The 26,227-nt window shown below is 34.9% G+C and overlaps 3 protein-coding genes and 1 long non-coding RNA gene across 4 annotated transcripts in view; 1 reads left to right on the top strand and 3 right to left on the bottom strand.

Moving 5' to 3' along the window:
• Window positions 1-9: 9 nt before the first annotated feature.
• On the bottom strand, window positions 10-870 carry LOC136275304 (uncharacterized). Its single transcript, XR_010713871.1, has 3 exons — window positions 757-870; window positions 386-499; window positions 10-117 (listed from the first exon to the last, which is right to left on the bottom strand). It is a non-coding gene; the product is annotated as an uncharacterized lncRNA (long non-coding RNA).
• Window positions 871-2,087: 1,217 nt separating this feature from the next.
• Window positions 2,088-3,682, bottom strand: LOC136275594 (fibropellin-3-like). Its single transcript, XM_066085187.1, has 6 exons — window positions 3,634-3,682; window positions 3,309-3,422; window positions 2,938-3,051; window positions 2,567-2,680; window positions 2,196-2,309; window positions 2,088-2,095 (listed from the first exon to the last, which is right to left on the bottom strand). Exons 1-6 carry the CDS (start codon window positions 3,680-3,682, stop codon window positions 2,088-2,090), a joined length of 513 nt encoding a protein of 170 aa, XP_065941259.1.
• A 958-nt stretch (window positions 3,683-4,640) lies between these two features.
• LOC136275593 (fibropellin-3-like) lies at window positions 4,641-7,277 on the bottom strand. The gene is made up of 8 exons (XM_066085186.1): window positions 7,103-7,277; window positions 6,869-6,982; window positions 6,510-6,653; window positions 5,816-5,929; window positions 5,434-5,547; window positions 5,120-5,233; window positions 4,749-4,862; window positions 4,641-4,648 (listed from the first exon to the last, which is right to left on the bottom strand). The coding sequence occupies exons 1-8, from the start codon at window positions 7,275-7,277 to the stop codon at window positions 4,641-4,643; spliced, it is 897 nt and encodes a 298-aa protein (XP_065941258.1).
• Window positions 7,278-14,151: 6,874 nt separating this feature from the next.
• LOC105346803 (fibrillin-2) overlaps window positions 14,152-26,227 on the top strand; it is an 80,045-nt gene continuing 67,969 nt past the window's right edge. The window contains exons 1-16 of the mRNA XM_066085185.1: window positions 14,152-15,031; window positions 21,093-21,206; window positions 21,454-21,567; window positions 21,824-21,937; window positions 22,197-22,310; window positions 22,579-22,692; window positions 22,893-23,006; window positions 23,254-23,367; window positions 23,568-23,681; window positions 23,929-24,042; window positions 24,243-24,356; window positions 24,603-24,716; window positions 24,973-25,086; window positions 25,346-25,459; window positions 25,728-25,841; window positions 26,042-26,155. Of these exons, the coding sequence (XP_065941257.1) occupies window positions 14,152-15,031; window positions 21,093-21,206; window positions 21,454-21,567; window positions 21,824-21,937; window positions 22,197-22,310; window positions 22,579-22,692; window positions 22,893-23,006; window positions 23,254-23,367; window positions 23,568-23,681; window positions 23,929-24,042; window positions 24,243-24,356; window positions 24,603-24,716; window positions 24,973-25,086; window positions 25,346-25,459; window positions 25,728-25,841; window positions 26,042-26,155 (2,590 nt within the window). The remainder of the gene's footprint in view (window positions 15,032-21,092; window positions 21,207-21,453; window positions 21,568-21,823; window positions 21,938-22,196; window positions 22,311-22,578; window positions 22,693-22,892; window positions 23,007-23,253; window positions 23,368-23,567; window positions 23,682-23,928; window positions 24,043-24,242; window positions 24,357-24,602; window positions 24,717-24,972; window positions 25,087-25,345; window positions 25,460-25,727; window positions 25,842-26,041; window positions 26,156-26,227) is intronic.

Below are 26,227 nucleotides of genomic sequence, written 5' to 3'. Positions count from 1 at the left end.
TACTGTTTTCACACGTTGTTCCATTGTATCCAGGAACACATTCGCATTGGAAGTGGTTGACATGGTCTAAACAGCTTCCGTTGTTTTGACAGGGATCTTGGAAGCAGTCATCAATATCTGCAATTTCAAGAACGAATGCATACAACAAAAATCCACAGTATCAGAGCCGTTTTCAACGATCTGGATGTAGGTAATAAATTCTACATCTTCAGTATCTCATACAGTCATTAAGTGTAAAAGATATTTATCAACCTGGACAACATTTTCCAAAACTTTGAAAAAGAACCCCAAACATGCTCTTCTGTATAAATTCTTCACTCATCCTTGCATATTCACCTGTGATTTTCAGAAGAAGGAAAACGAAGCATCCGTAGAACTAACTTACTGTTTTCACAATTTGTTCCATTAAATCCCGCAACACAGTCGCACTGGTAGCCATTGACATTGTCTGTACAGGTTCCGTTGTTTTGACAGGGATCTTGGGAGCAGTCATCAATATCTGCAATTTCAAAAACGAATGAATACAGCAGAATCAACAGTATCAGAACAGTTTCCAACGTAATGGATGTTAAGAAATAAATTTAACATTTTCAATATCTCAAACGCTCGTTAGATATCAATTAACATTAACAACGTATCCTAGACTTTCAACAACAAAAAACAAACCCAAATATCCGATTTGTGTACAAATTCTAAAACCCATCCTTGCATATCTAGTTCTAGGAAAAAGGACAACGTAGCATTTGTAGAACTTACTGTTTTCACAATTTGTTCCATTGAATCCCGCAACACAGTCGCACTGGTAGCCATTGACATCGTCTGTACAAGTTGCGTTGTTTTGACAGAGACCTGGCAAGCACTCATTGATCACTGTAATTCAAAACACAAGTTTACGCGTCAATGAGTGTAATGACTGTACTCCTAGTTCTCTTACGGAATAAAAGCAAAAACATGTAATGAGCGACCTATAAGTACAAACCTTCAGTTTGGAACAAAACTAAAACATATTCTCATGTTTCATATCTCTACATTTTGCTTTAAGGCAGAAATAAAGCACATGCATTACGTACTGTTTTCACACGTTGTTCCATTGTATCCAGGAACACATTCGCATTGGAAGTGGTTGACATGGTCTAAACAGCTTCCGTTGTTTTGACAGGGATCTTGGAAGCAGTCATCAATATCTGCAATTTCAAGAACGAATGCATACAAAAAAAATCCACAGTATCAGAGCTGTTTTCAACGATCTGGGTGTAGGTAATAAATTCTACATCTTCAGTATCTCATACAGTCATTAAGTGTAAAAGATATTTATCAACCTGGACAACATTTTCCAAAACTTTGAAAAAGAACCCCAAGCATGCTCTTCTGTATAAATTCTTCACTCATCCTTGCATATTCACCTGTGATTTTCAAAGAAGGAAAACGAAGCATCCGTAGAACTAACTTACTGTTTTCACAATTTGTTCCATTAAATCCCGCAACACAGTCGCACTGGTAGCCATTGACATTGTCTGTACAGGTTCCGTTGTTTTGACAGGGATCTTGGGAGCAGTCATCAATATCTGCAATTTCAAAAAAGAATGAATACACCAGTATCAACAGTATCAGATCCCTTTTCAACGGCATTGATGTTAAGTATTAAATTCAACGTTTTCAATATCTCATATAGTCGTCAGATGTGAAAGATATCTATCGACCCCAAACACATATGCCAACACTTTTAAAACGAACCCCACATATCCGTTTTGAGTATACAGTTTAAACCCATCATTGCATATTTAGTTCTGAGAAGAGGGAAAATGTAGCATTTGTACAACTTACTATTTTCACAATTTGTTCCATTGTATCCTGCAACACAACCACATTGGTAGTCGTTGACCAGGTCTGTACAGGTTCCATTGTTTTGACAAGGTTCTGGCTGGCAGTCATTGATATCTTAAATCAATATCAAGTACAACCTCAATGAATACGGATAAAAAAAGAATACCCACATTCCTCCGATTCATCTTTGGATGTACAAGTACATTTTGTACACTATCGATAGCATTCAAAGTAAAACGGAAAAGGTGATCAACTCACAAACCTTAATCACCTTACAAATAATTTGAATAATATGAAACTGAAAATTTCAATCTCATCTTTGCATTTTGTACTATTGAATCTGAAACAAATACCGTAATAGCAGTACTTACCGTTTTCACAGTTTGTTCCATTAAATCCAGGAACGCAATTGCAGTGGTAGTCGTTGACATCGTCTGTACAGGTTCCGTTGTTTTGACAGGGATCTGGAGAGCAGTCATCAATATCTGCAATTTGAAGAACGAATGCATACAGCAGAATCAACAGTATCAGAACAGTTTCCAACGTAATGGATGTTAAGAAATAAATTTAACATTTTCAATATCTCAAACGCTCGTTAGATATCAATTAACATTAACAACGTATCCTAGACTTTCAACAACAAAAAACAAACCCAAATATCCGATTTGTGTACAAATTCTAAAACCCATCCTTGCATATCTAGTTCTAGGAAAAAGGACAACGTAGCATTTGTAGAACTTACTGTTTTCACAATTTGTTCCATTGAATCCCGCAACACAACCACATTTGTAGTCGTTGACCAGGTCTGTACAGGTTCCATTGTTTTGACAAGGTTCTGGCTGGCAGTCATTGATATCTTAAATCAATATCAAGTACATCCTCAATGAATACGGATAAAAAAAGAATACCCACATTCCTCCGATTCATCTTTGGATGTACAAGTACATTTTGTACACTATCGATAGCATTTAAAGTAAAACGGAAAAGGTGATCAACTCACAAACCTTAATCACCTTACAAATAATTTGAATAATATGAAACTGAAAATTTCAATCTCATCTTTGCATTTTGTACTATTGAATCTGAAACAAATACCGTAATAGCAGTACTTACCGTTTTCACAGTTTGTTCCATTAAATCCAGGAACGCAATTGCAGTGGTAGTCGTTAACATCGTCTGTACAGGTTCCGTTGTTTTGACAGGGATCTGGAGAGCAGTCATCAATATCTGCAATTTGAAGAACGAATGCATACAGCAGAATCAACAGTATCAGAACAGTTTCCAACGTAATGGATGTTAAGAAATAAATTTAACATTTTCAATATCTCAAACGCTCGTTAGATATCAATTAACAATAACAACGTATCCTAGACTTTCAACAACAAAAAACAAACCCAAATATCCGATTTGTGTACAAATTCTAAAACCCATCCTTGCATATCTAGTTCTAGGAAAAAGGACAACGTAGCATTTGTAGAACTTACTGTTTTCACAATTTGTTCCATTGAATCCCGCAACACAGTCGCACTGGTAGCCATTGACATCGTCTGTACAAGTTGCGTTGTTTTGACAGAGACCTGGCAAGCACTCATTGATCACTGTAATTCAAAACACAAGTTTACGCGTCAATGAGTGTAATGACTGTACTCCTAGTTCTCTTACGGAATAAAAGCAAAAACATGTAATGAGCGACCTATAAGTACAAACCTTCAGTTTGGAACAAAACTAAAACATATTCTCATGTTTCATATCTCTACATTTTGCTTTAAGGCAGAAATAAAGCACATGCATTACGTACTGTTTTCACACGTTGTTCCATTGTATCCAGGAACACATTCGCATTGGAAGTGGTTGACATGGTCTAAACAGCTTCCGTTGTTTTGACATGGATCTTGGAAGCAGTCATCAATATCTGCAATTTCAAGAACGAATGCATACAACAAAAATCCACAGTATCAGAGCCGTTTTCAACGATCTGGATGTAGGTAATAAATTCTACATCTTCAGTATCTCATATAGTCATTAAGTGTAAAAGATATTTATCAACCTGGACAACATTTTCCAAAACTTTGAAAAAGAACCCCAAGCATGCTCTTCTGTATAAATTCTTCACTCATCCTTGCATATTCACCTGTGATTTTCAGAAGAAGGAAAACGAAGCATCCGTAGAACTAACTTACTGTTTTCACAATTTGTTCCATTAAATCCCGCAACACAGTCGCACTGGTAGCCATTGACATTGTCTGTACAGGTTCCGTTGTTTTGACAGGGATCTTGGGAGCAGTCATCAATATCTGCAATTTCAAAAAAGAATGAATACACCAGTATCAACAGTATCAGATCCCTTTTCAACGGCATTGATGTTAAGTATTAAATTCAACGTTTTCAATATCTCATATAGTCGTCAGATGTGAAAGATATCTATCGACCCCAAACACATATGCCAACACTTTTAAAACGAACCCCACATATCCGTTTTGAGTATACAGTTTAAACCCATCATTGCATATTTAGTTCTGAGAAGAGGGAAAATGTAGCATTTGTACAACTTACTATTTTCACAATTTGTTCCATTGTATCCTGCAACACAACCACATTGGTAGTCGTTGACCAGGTCTGTACAGGTTCCATTGTTTTGACAAGGTTCTGGCTGGCAGTCATTGATATCTTAAATCAATATCAAGTACAACCTCAATGAATACGGATAAAAAAAGAATACCCACATTCCTCCGATTCATCTTTGGATGTACAAGTACATTTTGTACACTATCGATAGCATTTAAAGTAAAACGGAAAAGGTGATCAACTCACAAACCTTAATCACCTTACAAATAATTTGAATAATATGAAACTGAAAATTTCAATCTCATCTTTGCATTTTGTACTATTGAATCTGAAACAAATACCGTAATAGCAGTACTTACCGTTTTCACAGTTTGTTCCATTAAATCCAGGAACGCAATTGCAGTGGTAGTCGTTAACATCGTCTGTACAGGTTCCGTTGTTTTGACAGGGATCTGGAGAGCAGTCATCAATATCTGCAATTTGAAGAACGAATGCATACAGCAGAATCAACAGTATCAGAACAGTTTCCAACGTAATGGATGTTAAGAAATAAATTTAACATTTTCAATATCTCAAACGCTCGTTAGATATCAATTAACATTAACAACGTATCCTAGACTTTCAACAACAAAAAACAAACCCAAATATCCGATTTGTGTACAAATTCTAAAACCCATCCTTGCATATCTAGTTCTAGGAAAAAGGACAACGTAGCATTTGTAGAACTTACTGTTTTCACAATTTGTTCCATTGAATCCCGCAACACAGTCGCACTGGTAGCCATTGACATCGTCTGTACAAGTTGCGTTGTTTTGACAGAGACCTGGCAAGCACTCATTGATCACTGTAATTCAAAACACAAGTTTACGCGTCAATGAGTGTAATGACTGTACTCCTAGTTCTCTTACGGAATAAAAGCAAAAACATGTAATGAGCGACCTATAAGTACAAACCTTCAGTTTGGAACAAAACTAAAACATATTCTCATGTTTCATATCTCTACATTTTGCTTTAAGGCAGAAATAAAGCACATGCATTACGTACTGTTTTCACACGTTGTTCCATTGTATCCAGGAACACATTCGCATTGGAAGTGGTTGACATGGTCTAAACAGCTTCCGTTGTTTTGACAGGGATCTTGGAAGCAGTCATCAATATCTGCAATTTCAAGAACGAATGCATACAACAAAAATCCACAGTATCAGAGCCGTTTTCAACGATCTGGATGTTGGTAATAAATTCTACATCTTCAGTATCTCATACAGTCATTAAGTGTAAAAGATATTTATCAACCTGGACAACATTTTCCAAAACTTTGAAAAAGAACCCCAAGCATGCTCTTCTGTATAAATTCTTCACTCATCCTTGCATATTCACCTGTGATTTTCAGAAGAAGGAAAACGAAGCATCCGTAGAACTAACTTACTGTTTTCACAATTTGTTCCATTAAATCCCGCAACACAGTCGCACTGGTAGCCATTGACATTGTCTGTACAGGTTCCGTTGTTTTGACAGGGATCTTGGGAGCAGTCATCAATATCTGCAATTTCAAAAAAGAATGAATACACCAGTATCAACAGTATCAGATCCCTTTTCAACGGCATTGATGTTAAGTATTAAATTCAACGTTTTCAATATCTCATATAGTCGTCAGATGTGAAAGATATCTATCGACCCTGCAAAATGAAAGAAAAATTAATTACATATAGAAACTGCTACTCGACCAAAGTAAGAACACGAACAACCCATATGAACACAATTTACATTCAAAAGGTTTAAGCGATCATTTGTTACCATTTGTGCAATTTGTTCCATCAAACCCGGCTGTGCAATTACATTGATAATCATTAATCAGATCTATACATGTTCCGTTGTTTTGACACGGCTGCTTTTCACATTCGTCGATATCTGAAAGGAGGAACGTGAAAGGTATTAACTTTCTCGAACTAATCAATACAAATGTCTCATTTTCAATACGATACCTCGTTTGGTGATCGACTCACAAACCAAAGGCAGCATTCAAAATGAACCAAAATGAAAAACAAATACATACAAAACTTACAAACTTTGGTGCATGTTCATCTTAAACAAATACTGAGTATAAAATGTGCAGTACTTACTATTTTCACAATTTGTTCCATTAAATCCAGAAACACAGTCGCACCGGTAGGCATTAACAAGGTCGGTACAAGTCCCGTTGTTTAGACAAATACCTGGCAAGCACTCATTGATCACTGCAATTCCGAATAAGAGTTCACTGATCACTATGGATAACACAGTTCAACACGATTTATATATTCAAAGCTGCATTTGCTATATTTTCAATACCTCATGTGTTAGAAGGAAAAATAACAATCCACTACGACCATTTTATTTGATTGACTGAGAAGACATTTACAAGCAGCTACTGCATGTAGCTCGTACACATTGATGAGTGTAGAGTTCCGATCAAAACAAAATAAGCATATGAAATACGTACTGTTTTCACAATTTGTTCCGTTGAATCCAGGAGCACAAACGCAATAGTATTCGTTGACCAGGTCTGTACAAGTTCCGTTGTTTTGACAGGGACCTTGGGAGCACTCGTCAATATCTGCAATTTCATCAACAAATTCATTATTTCAAGGTAAAAGAAAAAGTTTAATCTTCACATGCTTCATATTACACTACCTTCCTCAATATTTGTCGATACCATAATAAATTCATGAAATACTTGAGGAAACAGCGATATGTTCCCCCATTTTCACAAACAAAAGGATGTGCGCAATCATGTTGCTTACTGTTTTCACAATTTGTTCCATTGAATCCTGCAACACAGTCACATTGGTAGTCGTTGACAAGGTCTGTACAAGTTCCATTGTTTTGACAAGGCTCTGCTTGGCAGTCATTGATATCTATAATCAATTTCAAGTAAAACCACAATCAGTACCGATAAAAAAGAATGCCTATATTGCATTCGATAAATCATCGGATACAAAAGGAATGTTTAAGCAATCTCAATATCTTATTAAATAAATGGAAAAAGTGATCTAAAAAATAAGGTAATCTCGTCGAGGCTGAAACATTTTGACGCTGGTACGTCTCTTCCGAATCACAGACTAGTGCGACATAGTGGTTTTGTAAAATTTGCCCCAACTTTGGCTGGTTGTTACGAAAGAAATACGCTGAATTACATCGACCGCCTGCTTCAACTTTTTACTTCGAACATTGTTCAATTCCCTATCAACATAAAATGTTGGTTTTCTGGTTCTGGTTAAATGGTTCAAATCTTATTTTAAGTTTTGTTCCTATAGAAATTCAGCTGCACATGTGGTTTTTCCATTATGAAGTGTTTCATATTAATGCGATAATTGTTTATTGTTATATGTTACAATGCTAAATGAGACTTCATTAAAACATGCCTGAAATGGCCAGTATTTGAGCAGCGGCACACATAAAAATAAAGAAGACTTGAAATTATGAAAACTGTTCTATTTTAGGAACTTGCATATTCATATCTATCTTTCAGTAAAATATCGTCCATTTTTGGCAATTAATGTACCTAGTTCTTTCACAACATTTAGTTTTAAAAAAATATGTTTGAATTTTTGGAAAGCTATATGATATGAACTTGTTTATTTTTCAATTCATATCCACATGCATTACACCTTCAAAAATGCTTTAGAGTTCCAGTTAAGGTCATATATACTCTTATAGATTCTGAACAGATGTATTTCAAAAATTTCGCTGAGATTAGAGGAGGAAAACAGAACGACAAGTTTATGATGGAACAAAATCTGAGCAGATTTTTGAATGGTTTACATGCAAATAAAAAAAAAAACAAATGTCAATTTTTTTCTCCAAGCTGGTTAAAATTTAACAGAGTTGACAACTTGTACTAGCTGTCAGCCCCGAGTGTCTAGTTAATTTTTTGACGAGTTTGAAACACTGGTAATTTGCAAAAAAAATATAAACGATGTCTTTTGAACAGTTTCTTTAGTTCTGACACATTTTAATTATGATATCTAAAGTATCATTGTTCTTAAGAAAATATTGCAATGGAAAATCATCTTAGTTTGTAGCCATTTGTTTTTTGTTTTTTTAATAAAGATGAAAATAATTGGTGGTCCTAAGTACATTAGAGTAATTACTAACATGCTTGTCAATACATTATAGAGCTCTTTAACATATCATGTGACAATATTTTTCCCACTCCAGTGTATTTATCGATCAAGTGAGTTAGGTTACAAAAAGTCACAGAAGTTCATGCCAGGTAAACAACAATCATTTATATTGGTTGGGACCATTTGAATTATTGGCAATATGTGAGGTTGATTAGATCTTAACTTTGGGGTCATCCCCACCCCCAAGAAATAAGAAATGACCAAATATCTTGAAAATGGTTGACGTCCTTACCCCTAAACTTTATATTTTCTTGTTTTTTGCGTCAAGAGGCATCAAATGGCATGCAAGTCATGGGCCCCGGGATAGTCCTGACCCCCCTCAAACAGGAAGTGCCCAAATATCTTGAAAATAGTTGAGATCACCTATCCTAAACCACATGTATTCTTGATCCTTATGTTTATTGGCAGCAAATGGTATGCAGGTCATGGGCCGCGGGGTAGGTCCTGACTTATCCTTTAAAAGGAAGTGCTCCAGTATCTTAAAAACTGTTAAGATCCCCACCCCTGAATCATATATATATTCTTGTTCCTTGTGTTATGGGGCAACAAATGTTATGTAGGTCATTGGCCTTGGGGGTGGTCATGACTCTCTTTGAACAGGAAGTGCCCAAATATCTTTAAAACTGTAGAGATCCCTACCCCTAAACCATATATATTCTTGATCCTTGTGTTAAGGGGCATTAAATAGTATGTAGGTCATGGGCCAGGGGTTAGTCCTGACCCCCCTGGAACAGGAAGTTCCCAAATATTTTTAAAATGATTGAGATTCCCACCCCTAAACCATATATATTCTTGATCCTTGTGTTAAGGGGCATCAAATGGTCTATGTAGGTCATGGGCCAGGGGCAGTCCAGACCCCCCCTCAAACAGTATGTGTCCAAATATGTTGAAAAGGGTTGAGAACCCCAACCCTTAACCATGTATATTCTTGTTCCTTAGGTCATGTCGGTTCACCTGATAAACAGTAAATGACCCCTCATGAACCTCATAAATTTTCACAAAAAGAAATATTCAAGTATTAACTCTTTTTGTCTCTAAAGTTTGACCCATGTTGGTCATCCCTACCCCCAATAATAGCCTTGTTCGTTTAGAAGACTTTATAACCCCTCAAATTATAATTACATCTGGTATAATTTATTTTCACAGTTCAAACCCTTTACTATAAAATGGTCTTTGCATGACATTTCATGATCTTTATATATAAGGGTATTTTTTGTAGATGCCACGGCGGAAGTATTGGAGGATGAACAGGAAAGAGTTACAGACTGACATGACTGAGGAGACTGGCCTCGTTAAAAACAGTAAAACAATTTCTGACCTGGACTTGACTGAGGAGACTGGCCTCGTTAAAAACAGTAAAACAATTTCTGACATTAAAATGACTGAGGAGACTGGCCTCGTGAAAAACAGTAAAACCAATGTTGACCCTGAGGAGCCTGGCCTCAGGTTAAAAAAAAAACAGGAAAATAAAAAAACTTGTCAAATGAATTTGGACACTGAACTGGAAATGAATTTGCACAATGAACTTGAAATGAATTTGCACAATGAACTTGAAATGAATTTGCTCAATGAACTTTGTGAAATTAATTTGTGTCAAAAGTCTGCTGAAATGAATTTGCAAAACAATGTGCAAAAAAATCTTACAAACAATGACTCTCTGACTAAAACTATTCAAAATCATTTGCAACCTCGTGAAGATAACCTGGTTTATCAAAGGAAATTAGTTTTTGGGTCATTTCATCAAGGAGATACAAGATTTTCATCATTTTCAAGGGGCAGTCAATGTACTTGCAATGCACTTACTATGTTGATCAAATGTTATGAAGGATTCTCATTCACAACTGAATTTTTAGATAGCACTTTAATAGCAGGAGACCAGGTGTATACAACAGTGGTCAAAAGTTTAATGCAAAAACAAATCTTTCATAACAAACTTCTCAACTTTGATGAATTACCAAGTAACTTAACTTTGGGAGAAAATCATCATGTCATTCACAAATTTGATACCATTTGGGGATTAGTTGTCTCAGGAGATCAAAATAGCCCTGTGAAATCATTGCATCAAGCATTAGATGAGGCATTCCAGATTTCTAGATATTTGCTAATTATGATAGGAGCAATTTGTTCGGGTGTATACAAAATGTCAAACACTGAATATTATTTCTTCGATTCTCATTCACATGACAATGACGGCATGTCTGCATGTGAGGGCAAATCTGTGTTGGTAATGAACAAGGGTCTTGATGATTTGGTGACATATTTGTACAACATGTACAACAGCATGCATATTGATTTTTCTATGCAGTTTGAAATCTTACCAATCTCAATTAGCACTTTGCATCACAGTTTTCCAGAGAGAGACCCATTGCAGAAAAAATTCTACAAAATGGATGATACCCCATCTATTACAAATGGTGAGAAGCAATGCAGAAAACGCTATATGAGAGAATACATGTCAAGAAAGAGAAAGAATGCACAATTTAAAACTGAAGAAAGATGCAAAGATGCTCTTGCCAAAAAATTGAAACGACAAAATCCTGAAGTGTTAGAGAATGAAAGGAAAAAGAACAAAACTGGAAGAAAATTGAAACGGCAATGTATTAATGTTCAGGTGAAGGAAAGAGAGATGGACAAAATTGCAAGAAAATTGAAAAGACAATGTATTGATATTAAAGAAAAGGAAAGAGAGATGGACAAAATTGCAAGAAAAGTTAAAAGACAAAATCCTGAAGCGTTAGAGAAAGAAAGAACACAAAATACAGCTGGAAGAAAATTGAAGCGACAATGTATTGATGTTCAAGACAAGGAAAGAGAGATGGACAAAATTGCAAGGAAACTGAAAAGACAAAATCCTCAAGTGTTAAAAAAGGAAAGAACACAAAATACAGCTGGAAGAAAATTGAAACGACAGTGTATCGATGTTAAAGAAAAGGAAAGAACACAAAATACAGCTGGAAGAAAATTTAAAAGACAATGTATCGATGTTAAAGAAAAGGAAAGAATACAAAATACAGCTGGAAGAAAATTGAAACGACAGTGTATTGATGTTCAAGACGAGGAAAGAGAGATGGACAAAATTGCAAGGAAACTGAAAAGACAAAATCCTCAAGTGTTAAAAAAGGAAAGAACACAAAATACAGCTGGAAGAAAATTGAAACGACAGTGTATCGATGTTAAAGAAAAGGAAAGAACACAAAATACAGCTGTAAGAAAATTGAAACGACAGTGTATCAATGTTAAAGAAAAGGAAAGAACACAAAATACAACTGGAAGAAAATTGAAACGACAAAACATTAATGTAAGAAATAAGGAGAATGAACGAGAGACAAAAGCCAGAAAATTGAAGAGAAAGAACCCAATTGTCCTTGAGCAAGAAAGATTGAAAAAGCAAGCTAAACGAAGTATCATTTCATATCATGAAAATGAAAAATTTCATAATAGGGAACAGAAACAGAAAAAGAGAACAGATGTTGAATACTGTAACAAAGTAAATGAACGTCAAAGACAGCTTAGGTTTGGAGCAGGTATAGATGACTGTATCAAAAATTTTCATGAACAGATTAGGCATGGTCCCATTTTTGTATGTTCTTGTTGTCAGCAAACGTGGTTTAAAGATAGTGTATTAAAAGTGGAGAACACAAAACTGGATGAAAGAATTAAAAACAAATACTTGACTAGTACTCTTTCTGTTCAAGATAAGGAGTGGATTTGCAATACTTGCTATTCATCGTTAAAAGAAAACAAAACTCCAAAGTTGTCTGTTTTTAATGGTATGACATGGCCACAAAAACCAATGGAATTAGATTTGTTCCCTTTAGAGGAAAGGCTTGTGTCTTTGAGAATTCCTTTCATGCAAATTAGAGAGTTACCAAGAGGTGGACAATATTCTGCCAGAGGAAATGTTGTGAATGTCCCAGTTGATATTCAGCCTACAATAAATAGCTTACCTAGAAAATTAGATGAAAATGTCACAATTCCCGTAAAATTGAAGAAAAAATTATCGTATCAAAAATGCGATTATCATGAAAATGTACGACCAGCAAAAGTACTGATAGCACTGCATTGGCTTATGAACCATAGTGAATTCTACAAGAATGCAAATATCAATGTTGATGACAACTGGTTTCAAGAAGTCACAACCTCGGCAAACGAAATTGTGCAAGAATTGGTTCAGACACAGTCAAGAAGGGACCATAATACTGATTGTCTGGAGTCCGATAATGATGAATTTTGTGAAGTAGAGGGAATTGGTAGAGATGGAAATTGCGATACGTTGCTAGATGATGCATCACGAGACATGAATCAGGTTTACACATTTGCCCCTGGTGAAGGACAACGTCCACTAAGCTTATATCAAGATCAGGCTGCTGAATATTTATCATTTCCTACAATCTTTTGTGGAAGGAAAAGATTAAATGATGAAGAAAGAGAACTGCGTGTTTCATATGCAGACATAGCTAAGTGGGAATTGAGAAGTTTTGATAGACGTGCAGCACAGTCTGTTCCAAACTTGTTTTTTAAGTTGAAAAAAATACAAATGAAGCAAGTTACTGACAAATGCAATTTAGCTTTGAGGAAATGTAAAACTAAGGGGAAAACATTCACAGCAACCGATGTGCAAAATCCTACACATGTCGATAGTCTTGTTAGACACAATGAGGGTTATTTTATCTTTAGACAGTTACGAAATTCACCTGCATATCTTGAAACTCGGAAAAAAGATGTATTTGCCATGATCAGACAGTTAGGTTTACCAACATGGTTCATGTCTCTGTCTGCTGCTGATACAAGATGGACTGATCTAATCAGAGCACTGGGCATTTTAAACAATGTAAAAGAATATACAGATGAAGAAATTGACAATATGTCATGGTTTCAAAAATCAAAAATGGTACAGAAAGATCCAATTACATGCACCAGATATTTTGACCATAGGTTTCGGGTGTTCCTGAATTCTGTTTTGAAAAGTGACCATCATCCAATCGGCAAAGTGAAAGACTATTTTTATAGAATTGAATTTCAACAGAGAGGATCACCCCATGTCCATATGGTTGTCTGGATTGAAAATGCCCCAAAATATCAAGAAAATGAAGAAAAAGAGATTTTGGATTTTGTAGATAATTACTTGAAATGTGAAAAGAATGAAGGTGATGACTTGACAGAATTACAAGTACATAAACATTCTCAAACATGCAAAAAGGGAGGAAAAGATGTATGCAGATTTGGCTTTCCACTACCTCCTTTAGAAGATTCTATGATTCTAGAACCTTTAGACGCTGATGTTGACAAGTACAGGAAAATGTACGATAAAATTCAGAAAAAGTTGAATGATATGTCGAAAAATGGCTGTGATTTATCATACAAGGAACTCCTAGATTCAGTCTTAGAAATATCTGAGGAAGATTACATCAAATGCATTAGGAGTTCATTGAGAGGTCCAAAGGTTTTTCTAAAAAGAAAGCCATGCGATATGAGAGTAAATTCTTACAACATTGTTGTTCTAGATGCTTGGAAAGCAAACATTGACATGCAATTTATCTTGGATCCATATGCCTGTGCAATGTATATTGTTTCATATATTAGTAAATCTCAAAGAGGAATGAGTGATTTACTGAACAGAGCTGCAAAAGAAGCTAGAGATGGAAATCTTGACATAAAAAGACAAGTGCGTCATATTGGAAACCATTTCCTCAATAGCGTGGAAGTTGGAGCACAAGAAGCTGCATATTTAGTGTTGCAAATGCCTCTAACAAAAGCATCAAGAGATGTTGTTTTCATCAACACAAGTCCCTCTGATGATAGAGTAATTCTCATCAAAACAGATGCTGAACTGGAAAAGTTGACACCAAATTCTACAGATGTTGAATGCAGTAATGTCATTAAAAGATACGCAAAACGACCTAAACAACTTGAAAACTGGTGTTTAGCTGACTATGTATCTCAACTTGAGGTAGTGTTTCCAAAAGAAAGTGAAGAAACATTCGATCAAACAGAAATAAATGATGATGAAAATGATGAGTCAGATGATGACTTTAATGAGAGTGATACACTTGTTACTCTAAAGAATGGCATTATCATCAGACGTCGCAAAGTACCTAGAGTGATTAGATATGTCCGGTTCAATCTAAAAACAGACCCTGAAAATTACTATAGAGAAAGGTTAATGTTGTTTTTGCCCTGGAGAGATGAATCAGTTGATCTGTTGTCTGGAACTGACACTTTTGAAAATTCATTTAGTCTTAGAAAGTCTTTTTTGGCTCATAAAATCAAGCAATATGAGTTTAATGCTGAAATGCTAGATGCAGCATTACAGATAGCAAATGATGAATTAACAGATGCTTTTGATGAATTAGCACCTAATACTCAGCAAACAGAGGCAGAAGATGAAGCTGAAGGATCTTTTGAATCAGAAAAGTATGTCCAGTTTAACCCTGAGAGACCAGTTGAACAAAGAATATATGATATTGGAGCAGATGTTGGTATCCCATCAAGACAAATTACAGAGGAAAGTTCTGTGAGACTGCCAGAGGATCAATATTTGAAATTGGTGGAAAGTTTAAATGTGAAGCAAAGGGAATTTTTCAATCATGTCATGCAATGGGTCAAAATGGAAAAAGAGCCAATGTATTCTTTTTTATCTGGAGGTGCTGGTGTTGGCAAATCTGTTTTGATAAGAGCACTTTATCAAGCTTTGCACCGATATCTATGTTCAACTGAAGGTGAAAACCCAGATGATGTTAGAATACTTCTTTGTGCGTACACAGGAAAAGCAGCATATAACATTGGAGGGTCAACCATAGCGTCCGCTTTTCATCAAAAAATTAATCAAAGCCAACAAAGTTTACACTGCGATGAATTGAATACTTTTCGTACCAAATACAGAAACCTGAAAATAATCATAATTGATGAAATATCAATGGTAGGCAATAGGTCTTTGGCTCTGATTGACAGTCGTTTGCAACTTCTTACAGGCATCAAAAAGCCATTTGGTGGTATTAGTATCTTAGCAGTTGGTGATTTTTTTCAACTCAAACCTGTGATGGACAGCTGGATCTTTCAGGATTTAAAATGTAATGCCCAAGCTCTTGCAAGCAATCTGTGGAGGGAACACTTTTGTGTATTTGAATTGGATGAAATAATGAGACAAAAAGATGATATTGAATTTGCCCAACTGCTTAATCGCCTTCGTTATAATGAATTAACACCAGAAGACAAGAATGTAATTCAGAGATGCATGATAACAGAAACAAATGAAAATTATCCAAACCATGCTCCACATCTCTTTACTCAGAACTCTAAAGTAGATGCATACAACAATCAGTTGATTGAGAGACTTGAAGGAGAAAAGGTCATGGTGAAATCAGTTGATACTGTTATCAAAGATTACTCAAAGGAAGTGAAACAAAAGCTTCTCAGGTCTTTAGTAAATGAGGATGATGTTAGCAAAACTGCCAATTTAATGCAAATATTGATTCTTGCTGTGGGGATGATTTACGATATCTCGGTCAATGTTGATGTCTCTGATGGGCTTACTAATGGGTCATCATGTAAAGTTCAACTGATTGAAAGCAAAATGGAAGGCATATCAAGACCAAGCATAGTTTGGGTCAATTTTTTTGATTCTGCTGTTGGAAAGTCAAATCGCAAAAAATACAAGCATTTGTTTCATGATGGAATAAATGATGACTGGACACCTATTTTTGAAGTTCAGCGGTCTTTTGTATTGAATCATAATACTTTTCAGAGAATTCAGTTTCCATTGCGACCAGCTGCAGGAAAGACAGTTCATAAAGCTCAAGGGTGCACTGTTGATGAAATTGTAATTGACTTGTCTCAAACTAAAATTAGGAAAACTCCACACATTCACTATGTTGCTCTAAGTCGAGTACGGTCAGTAGATAATCTACACATCCTTAACTTCAATGAGCAGGCATTAGCTATGGATGAAAAAGTGCTTGAGGAAATGGAAAGAATGAAAACTGAGGTGCCATTGCATCTTTGTTATGTTCCAATGTATCAAATCAATTCTAATTGTTTTAAAGTTGCTTTCAACAATTGTAGATCACTTCATAAGCACTTTTCACAAGTAAAAAGAGAGCCAAATATTCTAGCATCAGATGTAGTTGGTTTCTCCGAGACAAGACTATGCAGTGCAGATGAAGACAATTTTCAACTACACGGCTACACAGCAATATTTAATCATGAGGTTTCATGTCACTTGAATAGACGTCCACATCATGGAACAGCACTGTATGTTAAAAATGACTACAAGATAACGTATATCTCAAAGTTTAACAATGGTTCCTTGGAGTTCATCACTGCAAATGTACATTTAAGCCAAAGTAGAGATGTACAAGTTATCGTACTTTATAAATACCCATCATGTTCTTTGGAAAATTTCAAGCAACATGTAAACACACATCTTAAGCCTTTGACTGAACACCAGAAGGACTTGGTACTTTTAGGGGATTTCAATTTCGATTTGCTTGCTGGGCATATTGACTTTTTAACATTTTTTGAAAAATGCTTTAAATGTAAACAAATTGTAACAAAGGCTACACATAATACCGGTTCTCAGCTGGACCTGATTTTTACAAACATAGCCCCATGTGCAACAGATGTGATTGAAGCATACTGGTCTGATCATAAAATGATATACTGCGCTTTTGAATGAAATTATTGTGTTTTAAAGAGAATGGGGCACCAAAGTAAAAACTCATCAGAGGGAGCTGTGAAAATAATGCCCCCTCCCTCATCCCATTTGTCACCTTTAAAAGGTGACAAATGGTCTTTTAATTAATATATAGGTATTGTAAGACACCAACTATTTGCTTTTGGCAGTGTCATAGATTCAGTGGTTCAAGGGGGATGGGGATTAAAATCATTAATTGAGCATTTGATTTGTAACAATTCCACTGTTTTCTGAATGTAGAGAATTTGTTAAATCTGTTCTCAATTTTTAATTTCTAGCCCAAATTTACACAGATATCATCTACTTCACTGATGTTGTTTTCATCAATTCTACTCCTCCTCCCACCTAAAACATGACTATGCCAATATTTTTAAATTCATACATTATATTGTATTATGTCTATATATACATATATTGAACCAAAAAATGCCTATGTCTTATATTCAAAGCTACTGTACAGTGAACATGTGTAAATTTGTGTATTTCTTCAATATTCTAAGATAATATTAATTTGCAGACTTGCATCAATAAGAGGAAAGACACTGATTGAAAATAGTTAAATTTAATCCTTCTCCAAGCCATGAAGGTGCATAAAACCGGTGCTTATACTCATTTTCCAAGGTGCTAAGCAGATTACAGTCACCGACTCCCCATGGATAGAACACCAGTCTATCACAGCTTAATTCCCAGCTTACTGCTCGTACCCAATTTCAGCTGGGTGGACTGAGACAAAGATCGATAAAGTACCTTGTGTAAGGGACAACAAAACATCAAGTGACCACAGCTGATTTTAACCAGCAACCTTTGGGTTACTGGCCTAACGCCAATGACCACTGGCCATGTGCTCCATAAATGAACTACATGCGAGTTAATTGTGAATTGCAGTTCTGGAAGTCATGTAAACAACTTCAATACTGTGCACAAGCCACATTAAAAATTGAATCTTTCCTTCATATTAAAGCAAAACAGAATGTGGCAATATCTGAAGAAGAGAAGAGAAGAGAGTAAATAAAAAAACTGATTAATCATGCACCTGCACTTATTTGTTCCTAAAAAGAATTGTATACTGATGCTTTATTTATATATTTTTTGTTGTATTTTCATAATAACTTGATAGAAGTTTAATTGTACTCATATATTTATACAGTCTATACTAGATTATATATGTCACATCAAAATTGTTTGCATCTCATATGAATAATTACACCCTATATTCTAGAAAAACTATTTTTCAAATATGTCTTTGAATTTAATATTATTTCATTATTATCTTTGTAGCTGTTATCAATGACTTCATTCAATAATATCGTATTATATCAAGCAAAAGTTGGTGTCTTACAATACAATAAATGTATGTGAATCTGTATTCATTTTTTAAAATTCTTTAATATTTATTTATACGGACAATACACACACAATATGTACGAATCCTTCATGTGAGTGCATGTTATATGTATATTAAATCATGTTAATACATGTACGATGTTAGTCGAAAATATTGGAGCAAAAAAAGAAGACATCTTTTCTGTAATGACAACTTCCTTCTCTTTTTTGATTTGAACTGGTCCTTTATGGATTTCTTATATTACTTAAGGCCAAATCATTTTTATGTAAACTATATAACTACCCAGGTAATATGATTTTTATAATGAAAATTATATATATTTTACTAATGCAATGTTATTAATTTACTTGAATGCATGTATTTCTCTTATAAATACAAAAGCACCTGTATTTAAAGAAACTTGGCTCCAATCGTTCAAAAATGACAGGTAAGTATAAAGAAAGGAGGTCACTGGCCAGCCTGTAGCGGGCGGTAAACCTGCCTTTTCTAATAAATTCATATCTATGGACAGAGTTATAAACAATATGGCATACATGTATAAAGAAAAAGCAAAAGAAATATTGCATACTGGTAGCTTATTTGATGCAGTGTACTCTTAATGTACACTTTATAGAAAATCTCATTTAAAGAAATTAAAAAATGAGAAATACATGTACATTGCATTAAAAGTGAATTTAATTTCAAACAAATATTCATCTAAGTTTTATTTAATTTTTCAAAATCATTCACACACACTCAACGCTTATATACTCAACTATAGTATTATTTCATATGGTTGTGCATGCATTTATATGCAAATATATAATATGATTGAAACATTATTTGTATCATATAGAACAGAAAAGATGTCTTCATCTTGTATGGTTATATTGAACTTGTCATAAATGTGTCATAAATTTTATTGTTTTTGATAATGCTCATTTTAAAGTATAAAGTGCATTAAATTATTTTTTACAATTGCTTGAACAATCACACTCAAATGACAAAATTATCATAAAACTCGTATTTTCAAATCATTCTTTATCTTATCATTTTCTGTTTCATTACAGTTAAGTAAATGACACAAGAATAATTATGTTACTAGTTTTTGTATAAAATTCTATCGACAAATAATTTTCATTTAATTACCGTATGTCTTGTGAATCAATACTGTTCATAACCTTTCTATTTTCGCTTTTTCGAAGAAAGGTTATGAAAAAACAGTGAAACTTCTAAATTAATTTATTTAAACTTTGTGTATATATATGACTAACTTAATTATATATTCATGTATATATTTGGTTTTAAAGTATGATTTATTGTATTTTCTCATCATTATATTCATTTAATTTAATGTACAATATGCATAACTATATAACACTTAGAAACTACATGTTTACATTTACAGTATATTTGTAAAATTTGATATAGATAATGTATTACCAGTAACTAGGTTTTTTTTTTTAATGTGTGTGCATAAAAATTATTCCCGAGGTTCTTTTAATATTACCAGAAATGTTTGTTTCTAAATAAAATTGCTTTCTAAAATGAAATATGTCTCATGTTGATATATTATACCAGTAATTGTATTCATTGTAGATATGTTAAATCATGCCATTGTGATTGAAACATATTTCAACAGGTTTCTTATTTTTAAGGGTTCACATCAAAGAGAATGTTGCCAATTTTAAAATCCAATTTAGCCAAAATGCATATGAAAGCTTCTCTGTTCATTTCAAATTCTGGGATATATCAAGTCGGCGTATAAATGAAGCTAGATTTTTAACAGACACAATTTAGATTACAGATTATCTAATAGGATTTTGCACGTACTTCTTGTCATAACTTAATCTTGGAAATAAAGAAAGGTTGCATGAAATAACATGTACTATCATATGACGTGATGAAGGGCCTGGAGCCTTAATGGTTCTTGTACGTTTAAATGGTTAACCACTTTTTATATATAAAACTGGATATGTATTGCATGATCTCTTATATGAAAATCAATGAACTGGAATATTGGCATCCTCTAATTGTGTAGATTCAACTTGTTCAAATTATGACTACAGGTGATAAGGTCGGCCCACAATAAGTGCTAAATTTCAAACTAATATACATTTTAGCAGTTGCATGAAAATTTTATCTTTAAAGAACCATGCATTACTCTTCAAATGTGTGCAAAAAAACCTGCTGGAATTAACATACCAGTAATGCATTTTAATTTAAATGACACAATTTATTTTCATCCCCACCCCTCTATAAAGAATATTTAATCTTACATAAGAAAATTATGGTACTAAACTATGCTAAAAATTAAATTTCTCTATTATTTCAAGTGTTTTAAGTCAAAATAGTTATCAATGTTTGCTCAGGTGAGCGATGTGGCCCATGGGCCTCTTGTCTTTTATTCTCAAGGTTTGTACTTATAGGTCGCTCATTACATGTGTTTGCTTTTATTCCGTAAGAGAACTAGGAGTACAGTCATTACACTCATTGACGCGTAAACTTGTGTTTTGAATTACAGTGATCAATGAGTGCTTGCCAGGTCTCTGTCAAAACAACGCAACTTGTACAGACAATGTCAATGGCTACCAGTGCGACTGTGTTGCCGGATTCAATGGAACAAATTGTGAAAACAGTAAGTTCTACAAATGCTACGTTGTCATTTTTCCTAAAACTAGATATGGAAGGATCGGTTTTGGAATTTGTACACACATCAAATATTTGGGTTTTTTTTAAGGTTTAGGATACGTTGTTGGTGTTAATTGATATCTAACGAGCATTTGAGTTATTGAAAATGTTGATTTTTTTATTAACATCCATTCCGTCGGAAACTGTTCTGACACTGTTGATTCTGCTGTATGCATTCGTTCTTCAAATTGCAGATATTGATGACTGCTCTCCAGATCCCTGTCAAAACAACGGAACCTGTACAGACGATGTCAACGACTACCACTGCAATTGCGTTCCTGGATTTAATGGAACAAACTGTGAAAACGGTAAGTACTGCTATTACGGTATTTGTTTCAGATTCTATAGTACAAAATGCAAGATGAGATTGAAATTTTCAGTTTCATATTATTCAAATTATTTGTAGGGTGATTAAGGTTTGTGAGTTGATCACCTTTTCCGTTTTACTTTAAATGCTATCGATAGTGTACAAAATGTACTTGTACATCCAAAAATAAATCGGAGGAATGTGGGTATTCTTTTTTTATCCGTATTCATTGAGGTTGTACATGATATTGATTTAAGATATCAATGACTGCCAGCCAGAACCTTGTCAAAACAATGGAACCTGTACAGACCTGGTCAACGACTACCAATGTGGTTGTGTTGCAGGATACAATGGAACAAATTGTGAAAATAGTAAGTTGTACAAATGCTACATTTTCCCTCTTCTCAGAACTAAATATGCAAGGATGGGTTTAAAATGTGTACTCAAAACAGATATGTGGGGTTCGTTTTAAAAGTTTTGGCATATGTGTTTGGGGTCGATAGATATCTTTCACATCTGACGACTATATGAGATATTGAAAACGTTGAAGTTATTACTTTACATCAACGCCGTTGAAAGCGGATATTGTACAGTTGATAGTGGTGTATTCATTCGTTTTTTAAATTGCAGATATTGATGACTGCTCCCAAAATCCCTGTCAAAACAACGGATCCTGTACAGACGATGTCAATGGCTACCAGTGCGACTGTGTTGCGGGATTTAATGGAACAAATTGTGAAAACAGTAAGTTTGTTCTACAGATGCTTCGTTTTCCTTCTTCTGAAAACCACAGGTGAATATGCAAGGATGAGTGAAGAATTTATACAGAAGAGCATGTTTGGGGTTCTTTTTCGAAGTTTTGGAAAATGTTGTCCAGGTTGATAGATATCTTTTACACTTAATGACAGTATGAGATGCTGAAGATGTTGAATTTATTACTTTACATCCACGCCGTTGAAAGTGGATCTGATACTGTGGATTTTGGTGTATGCATTCGTTCTTGAAATTGCAGATATTGATGACTGCTCTCCAGATCCCTGTCAAAACAACGGAACCTGTACAGACGATGTCAACGACTACCACTGCAATTGCGTTCCTGGATTTAATGGAACAGCGTGTGAAAACAGTACGTAATGCATGTGCTATTTTACTGTGTTATAGCCAAATGTAGAGATATGTAACATGAGAATGTGTTTCAGTTTTCTTTTATTCTCAAGGTTTGTACTTATAGGTCGCTCATTACATGTGTTTGCTTTTATTCCGTAAGAGAACTAGGAGTACAGTCATTACACTCATTGACGCGTAAACTTGTGTTTTGAATTACAGTGATCAATGAGTGCTTGCCAGGTCTCTGTCAAAACAACGCAACTTGTACAGACAATGTCAATGGCTACCAGTGCGACTGTGTTGCCGGATTCAATGGAACAAATTGTGAAAACAGTAAGTTCTACAAATGCTACGTTGTCATTTTTCCTAAAACTAGATATGGAAGGATCGGTTTTGGAATTTGTACACACATCAAATATTTGGTTTTTTTTTAAGGTTTAGGATACGTTGTTGGTGTTAATTGATATCTAACGAGCATTTGAGTTATTGAAAATGTTGATTTTTTTATTAACATCCATTCCGTCGGAAACTGTTCTGACACTGTTGATTCTGCTGTATGCATTCGTTCTTCAAATTGCAGATATTGATGACTGCTCTCCAGATCCCTGTCAAAACAACGGAACCTGTACAGACGATGTCAACGACTACCACTGCAATTGCGTTCCTGGATTTAATGGAACAGCGTGTGAAAACAGTACGTAATGCATGTGCTATTTTACTGTGTTATAGCCAAATGTAGAGATATGTAACATGAGAATGTGTTTCAGTTTTCTTTTATTCTCAAGGTTTGTACTTATAGGTCGCTCATTACATGTGTTTGCTTTTATTCCGTAAGAGAACTAGGAGTACAGTCATTACACTCATTGACGCGTAAACTTGTGTTTTGAATTACAGTGATCAATGAGTGCTTGCCAGGTCTCTGTCAAAACAACGCAACTTGTACAGACAATGTCAATGGCTACCAGTGCGACTGTGTTGCCGGATTCAATGGAACAAATTGTGAAAACAGTAAGTTCTACAAATGCTACGTTGTCATTTTTCCTAAAACTAGATATGGAAGGATCGGTTTTGGAATTTGTACACACATCAAATATTTGGTTTTTTTTTAAGGTTTAGGATACGTTGTTGGTGTTAATTGATATCTAACGAGCATTTGAGTTATTGAAAATGTTGATTTTTTTATTAACATCCATTCCGTCGGAAACTGTTCTGACACTGTTGATTCTGCTGTATGCATTCGTTCTTCAAATTGCAGATATTGATGACTGCTCTCCAGATCCCTGTCAAAACAACGGAACCTGTACAGACGATGTCAACGACTACCACTGCAATTGCGTTCCTGGATTTAATGGAACAGCGTGTGAAAACAGTACGTAATGCATGTGCTATTTTACTGTGGTATAGCCAAATGTAGAGATATGTAACATGAGAATGTGTTTTAGTTTTCTTTTATTCTCAAGGTTTGTACTTATAGGTCGCTCATTACATGTTTTTGCTTTTATTCCGTAAGAGAACTAGGAGTACAGTCATTACACTCATTGACGCGTAAACTTGTGTTTTGAATTACAGTGATCAATGAGTGCTTGCCAGGTCTCTGTCAAAACAACGCAACTTGTACAGACAATGTCAATGGCTACCAGTGCGACTGTGTTGCCGGATTCAATGGAACAAATTGTGAAAACAGTAAGTTCTACAAATGGTACGTTGTCATTTTTCCTAAAACTAGATATGGAAGGATCGGTTTTGGAATTTGTACACAAATCAAATATTTGGTTTTTTTTAAGGTTTAGGATACGTTGTTGGTGTTAATTGATATCTAACGAGCATTTGAGTTATTGAAAATGTTGATTTTTTTGTTAACATCAATTCCGTTGGAAACTGTTCTGATACTGTTGATTCTGCTGTATGCATTCGTTCTTCAAATTGCAGATATTGATGACTGCTCTCCAGATCCCTGTCAAAACAACGGAACCTGTACAGACGATGTCAACGACTACCACTGCAATTGCGTTCCTGGATTTAATGGAACAAACTGTGAAAACGGTAAGTACTGCTATTACGGTATTTGTTTCAGATTCTATAGTACAAAATGCAAAGATGAGATTGAAATTTTCAGTTTCATATTATTCAAATTATTTGTAGGGTGATTAAGGTTTGTGAGTTGATCACGTATTCCGTTTTACTTTGAATGCTATCGATAGTGTACAAAATGTACTTGTACATCCAAAGATAAATCGGAGGAATGTGGGTATTCTTTTTTATCCGTATTCATTGAGGTTGTACATGATATTGATTTAAGATATCAATGACTGCCAGCCAGAACCTTGTCAAAACAATGGAACCTGTACAGACCTGGTCAACGACTACCAATGTGGTTGTGTTGCAGAATACAATGGAACAAATTGTGAAAATAGTAAGTTGTACAAATGCAACATTTTCCCTCTTCTCAGAACTAAATATGCAAGGATGGGTTTAAAATGTATACTCAAAACGGAAATGTGGGGTTCGTTTTAAAAGTTTTGGCATATGTGTTTGGGGTCGATGGATATCTTTCACATCTGACGACTATATGAGATATTGAAAACGTTGAATTTATTACTTTACATCAACGCCGTTGAAAGCGGATATTGTACTGTTGATAGTGGTGTATTCATTCGTTTTTGAAATTGCAGATATTGATGACTGCTCCCAAAATCCCTGTCAAAACAACGGAACCTGTACAGACGATGTCAATGGCTACCAGTGCGACTGTGTTGCGGGATTTAATGGAACAAATTGTGAAAACAGTAAGTTTGTTCTACAGATGCTTCGTTTTCCTTCTTCTGAAAACCACAGGTGAATATGCAAGGATTAGTGAAGAATTTATACAGAAGAGCATGTTTGGGGTTCTTTTTCGAAGTTTTGGAAAATGTTGTCCAGGTTGATAGATATCTTTTACACTTAATGACAGGTTGAGATGCTAAAGATGTTGAATTTATTACTTTACATCCACGCCGTTGAAAGCGGATCTGATACTGTGGATTTTGGTGTATGCATTCGTTCTTGAAATTGCAGATATTGATGACTGCTACCAAGATCCCTGTCAAAACAACGGAACCTGTATAGACAAGGTCAACCACTTCCAATGCGAATGTGTTCCTGGATACAATGGAACAGCGTGTGAAAACAGTACGTAATGCATGTGCTATTTTACTTTGTTATAGCCAAATGTAGAGATATGTAACATGAGAATGTGTTTTAGTTTTCTTTTATTCTCAAGGTTTGTACTTATAGGTCGCTCATTACATGTTTTTGCTTTTATTCCGTAAGAGAACTAGGAGTACAGTCATTACACTCATTGACGCGTAAACTTGTGTTTTGAATTACAGTGATCAATGAGTGCTTGCCAGGTCTCTGTCAAAACAACGCAACTTGTACAGACAATGTCAATGGCTACCAGTGCGACTGTGTTGCGGGATTCAATGGAACAAATTGTGAAAACAGTAAGTTCTACAAATGCTACGTTGTCATGTTTCCTAAAACTAGATATGGAAGGATCGGTTTTGGAATTTGTA

This window comes from Magallana gigas, chromosome 5, assembly GCF_963853765.1.
Source record: "Magallana gigas chromosome 5, xbMagGiga1.1, whole genome shotgun sequence".
NCBI lineage: Eukaryota > Metazoa > Mollusca > Bivalvia > Ostreida > Ostreidae > Magallana > Magallana gigas.
The sequence above is the reverse complement of the archived record's forward strand: the minus strand, read 5'-3'. Positions and strand labels throughout refer to the sequence as shown.

Coding starts and splice junctions, on each gene's coding strand:
- LOC136275594 (XM_066085187.1), bottom strand. CDS start 3,682: ATGTCAACCACTTCCAATGCGAATGTGTTCCTGGATACAATGGAACAA. Junction 3,423..3,633: donor CCTGGATACAATGGAACAAC/GTGTGAAAACAG, acceptor TTTGAATTACAG/TGATCAATGAGTGCTTGCCA. Junction 2,681..2,937: donor TGGAACAAACTGTGAAAACG/GTAAGTACTGCT, acceptor TATTGATTTAAG/ATATCAATGACTGCCAGCCA.
- LOC136275593 (XM_066085186.1), bottom strand. CDS start 7,277: ATGACTGCCAAGCAGAGCCTTGTCAAAACAATGGAACTTGTACAGACC. Junction 6,654..6,868: donor CGGAACAAATTGTGAAAACA/GTACGTATTTCA, acceptor TGTTATCCATAG/TGATCAGTGAACTCTTATTC. Junction 5,548..5,815: donor TGGAACAAATTGTGAAAACA/GTAAGTTAGTTC, acceptor TTGAAATTGCAG/ATATTGATGACTGCTTCCAA.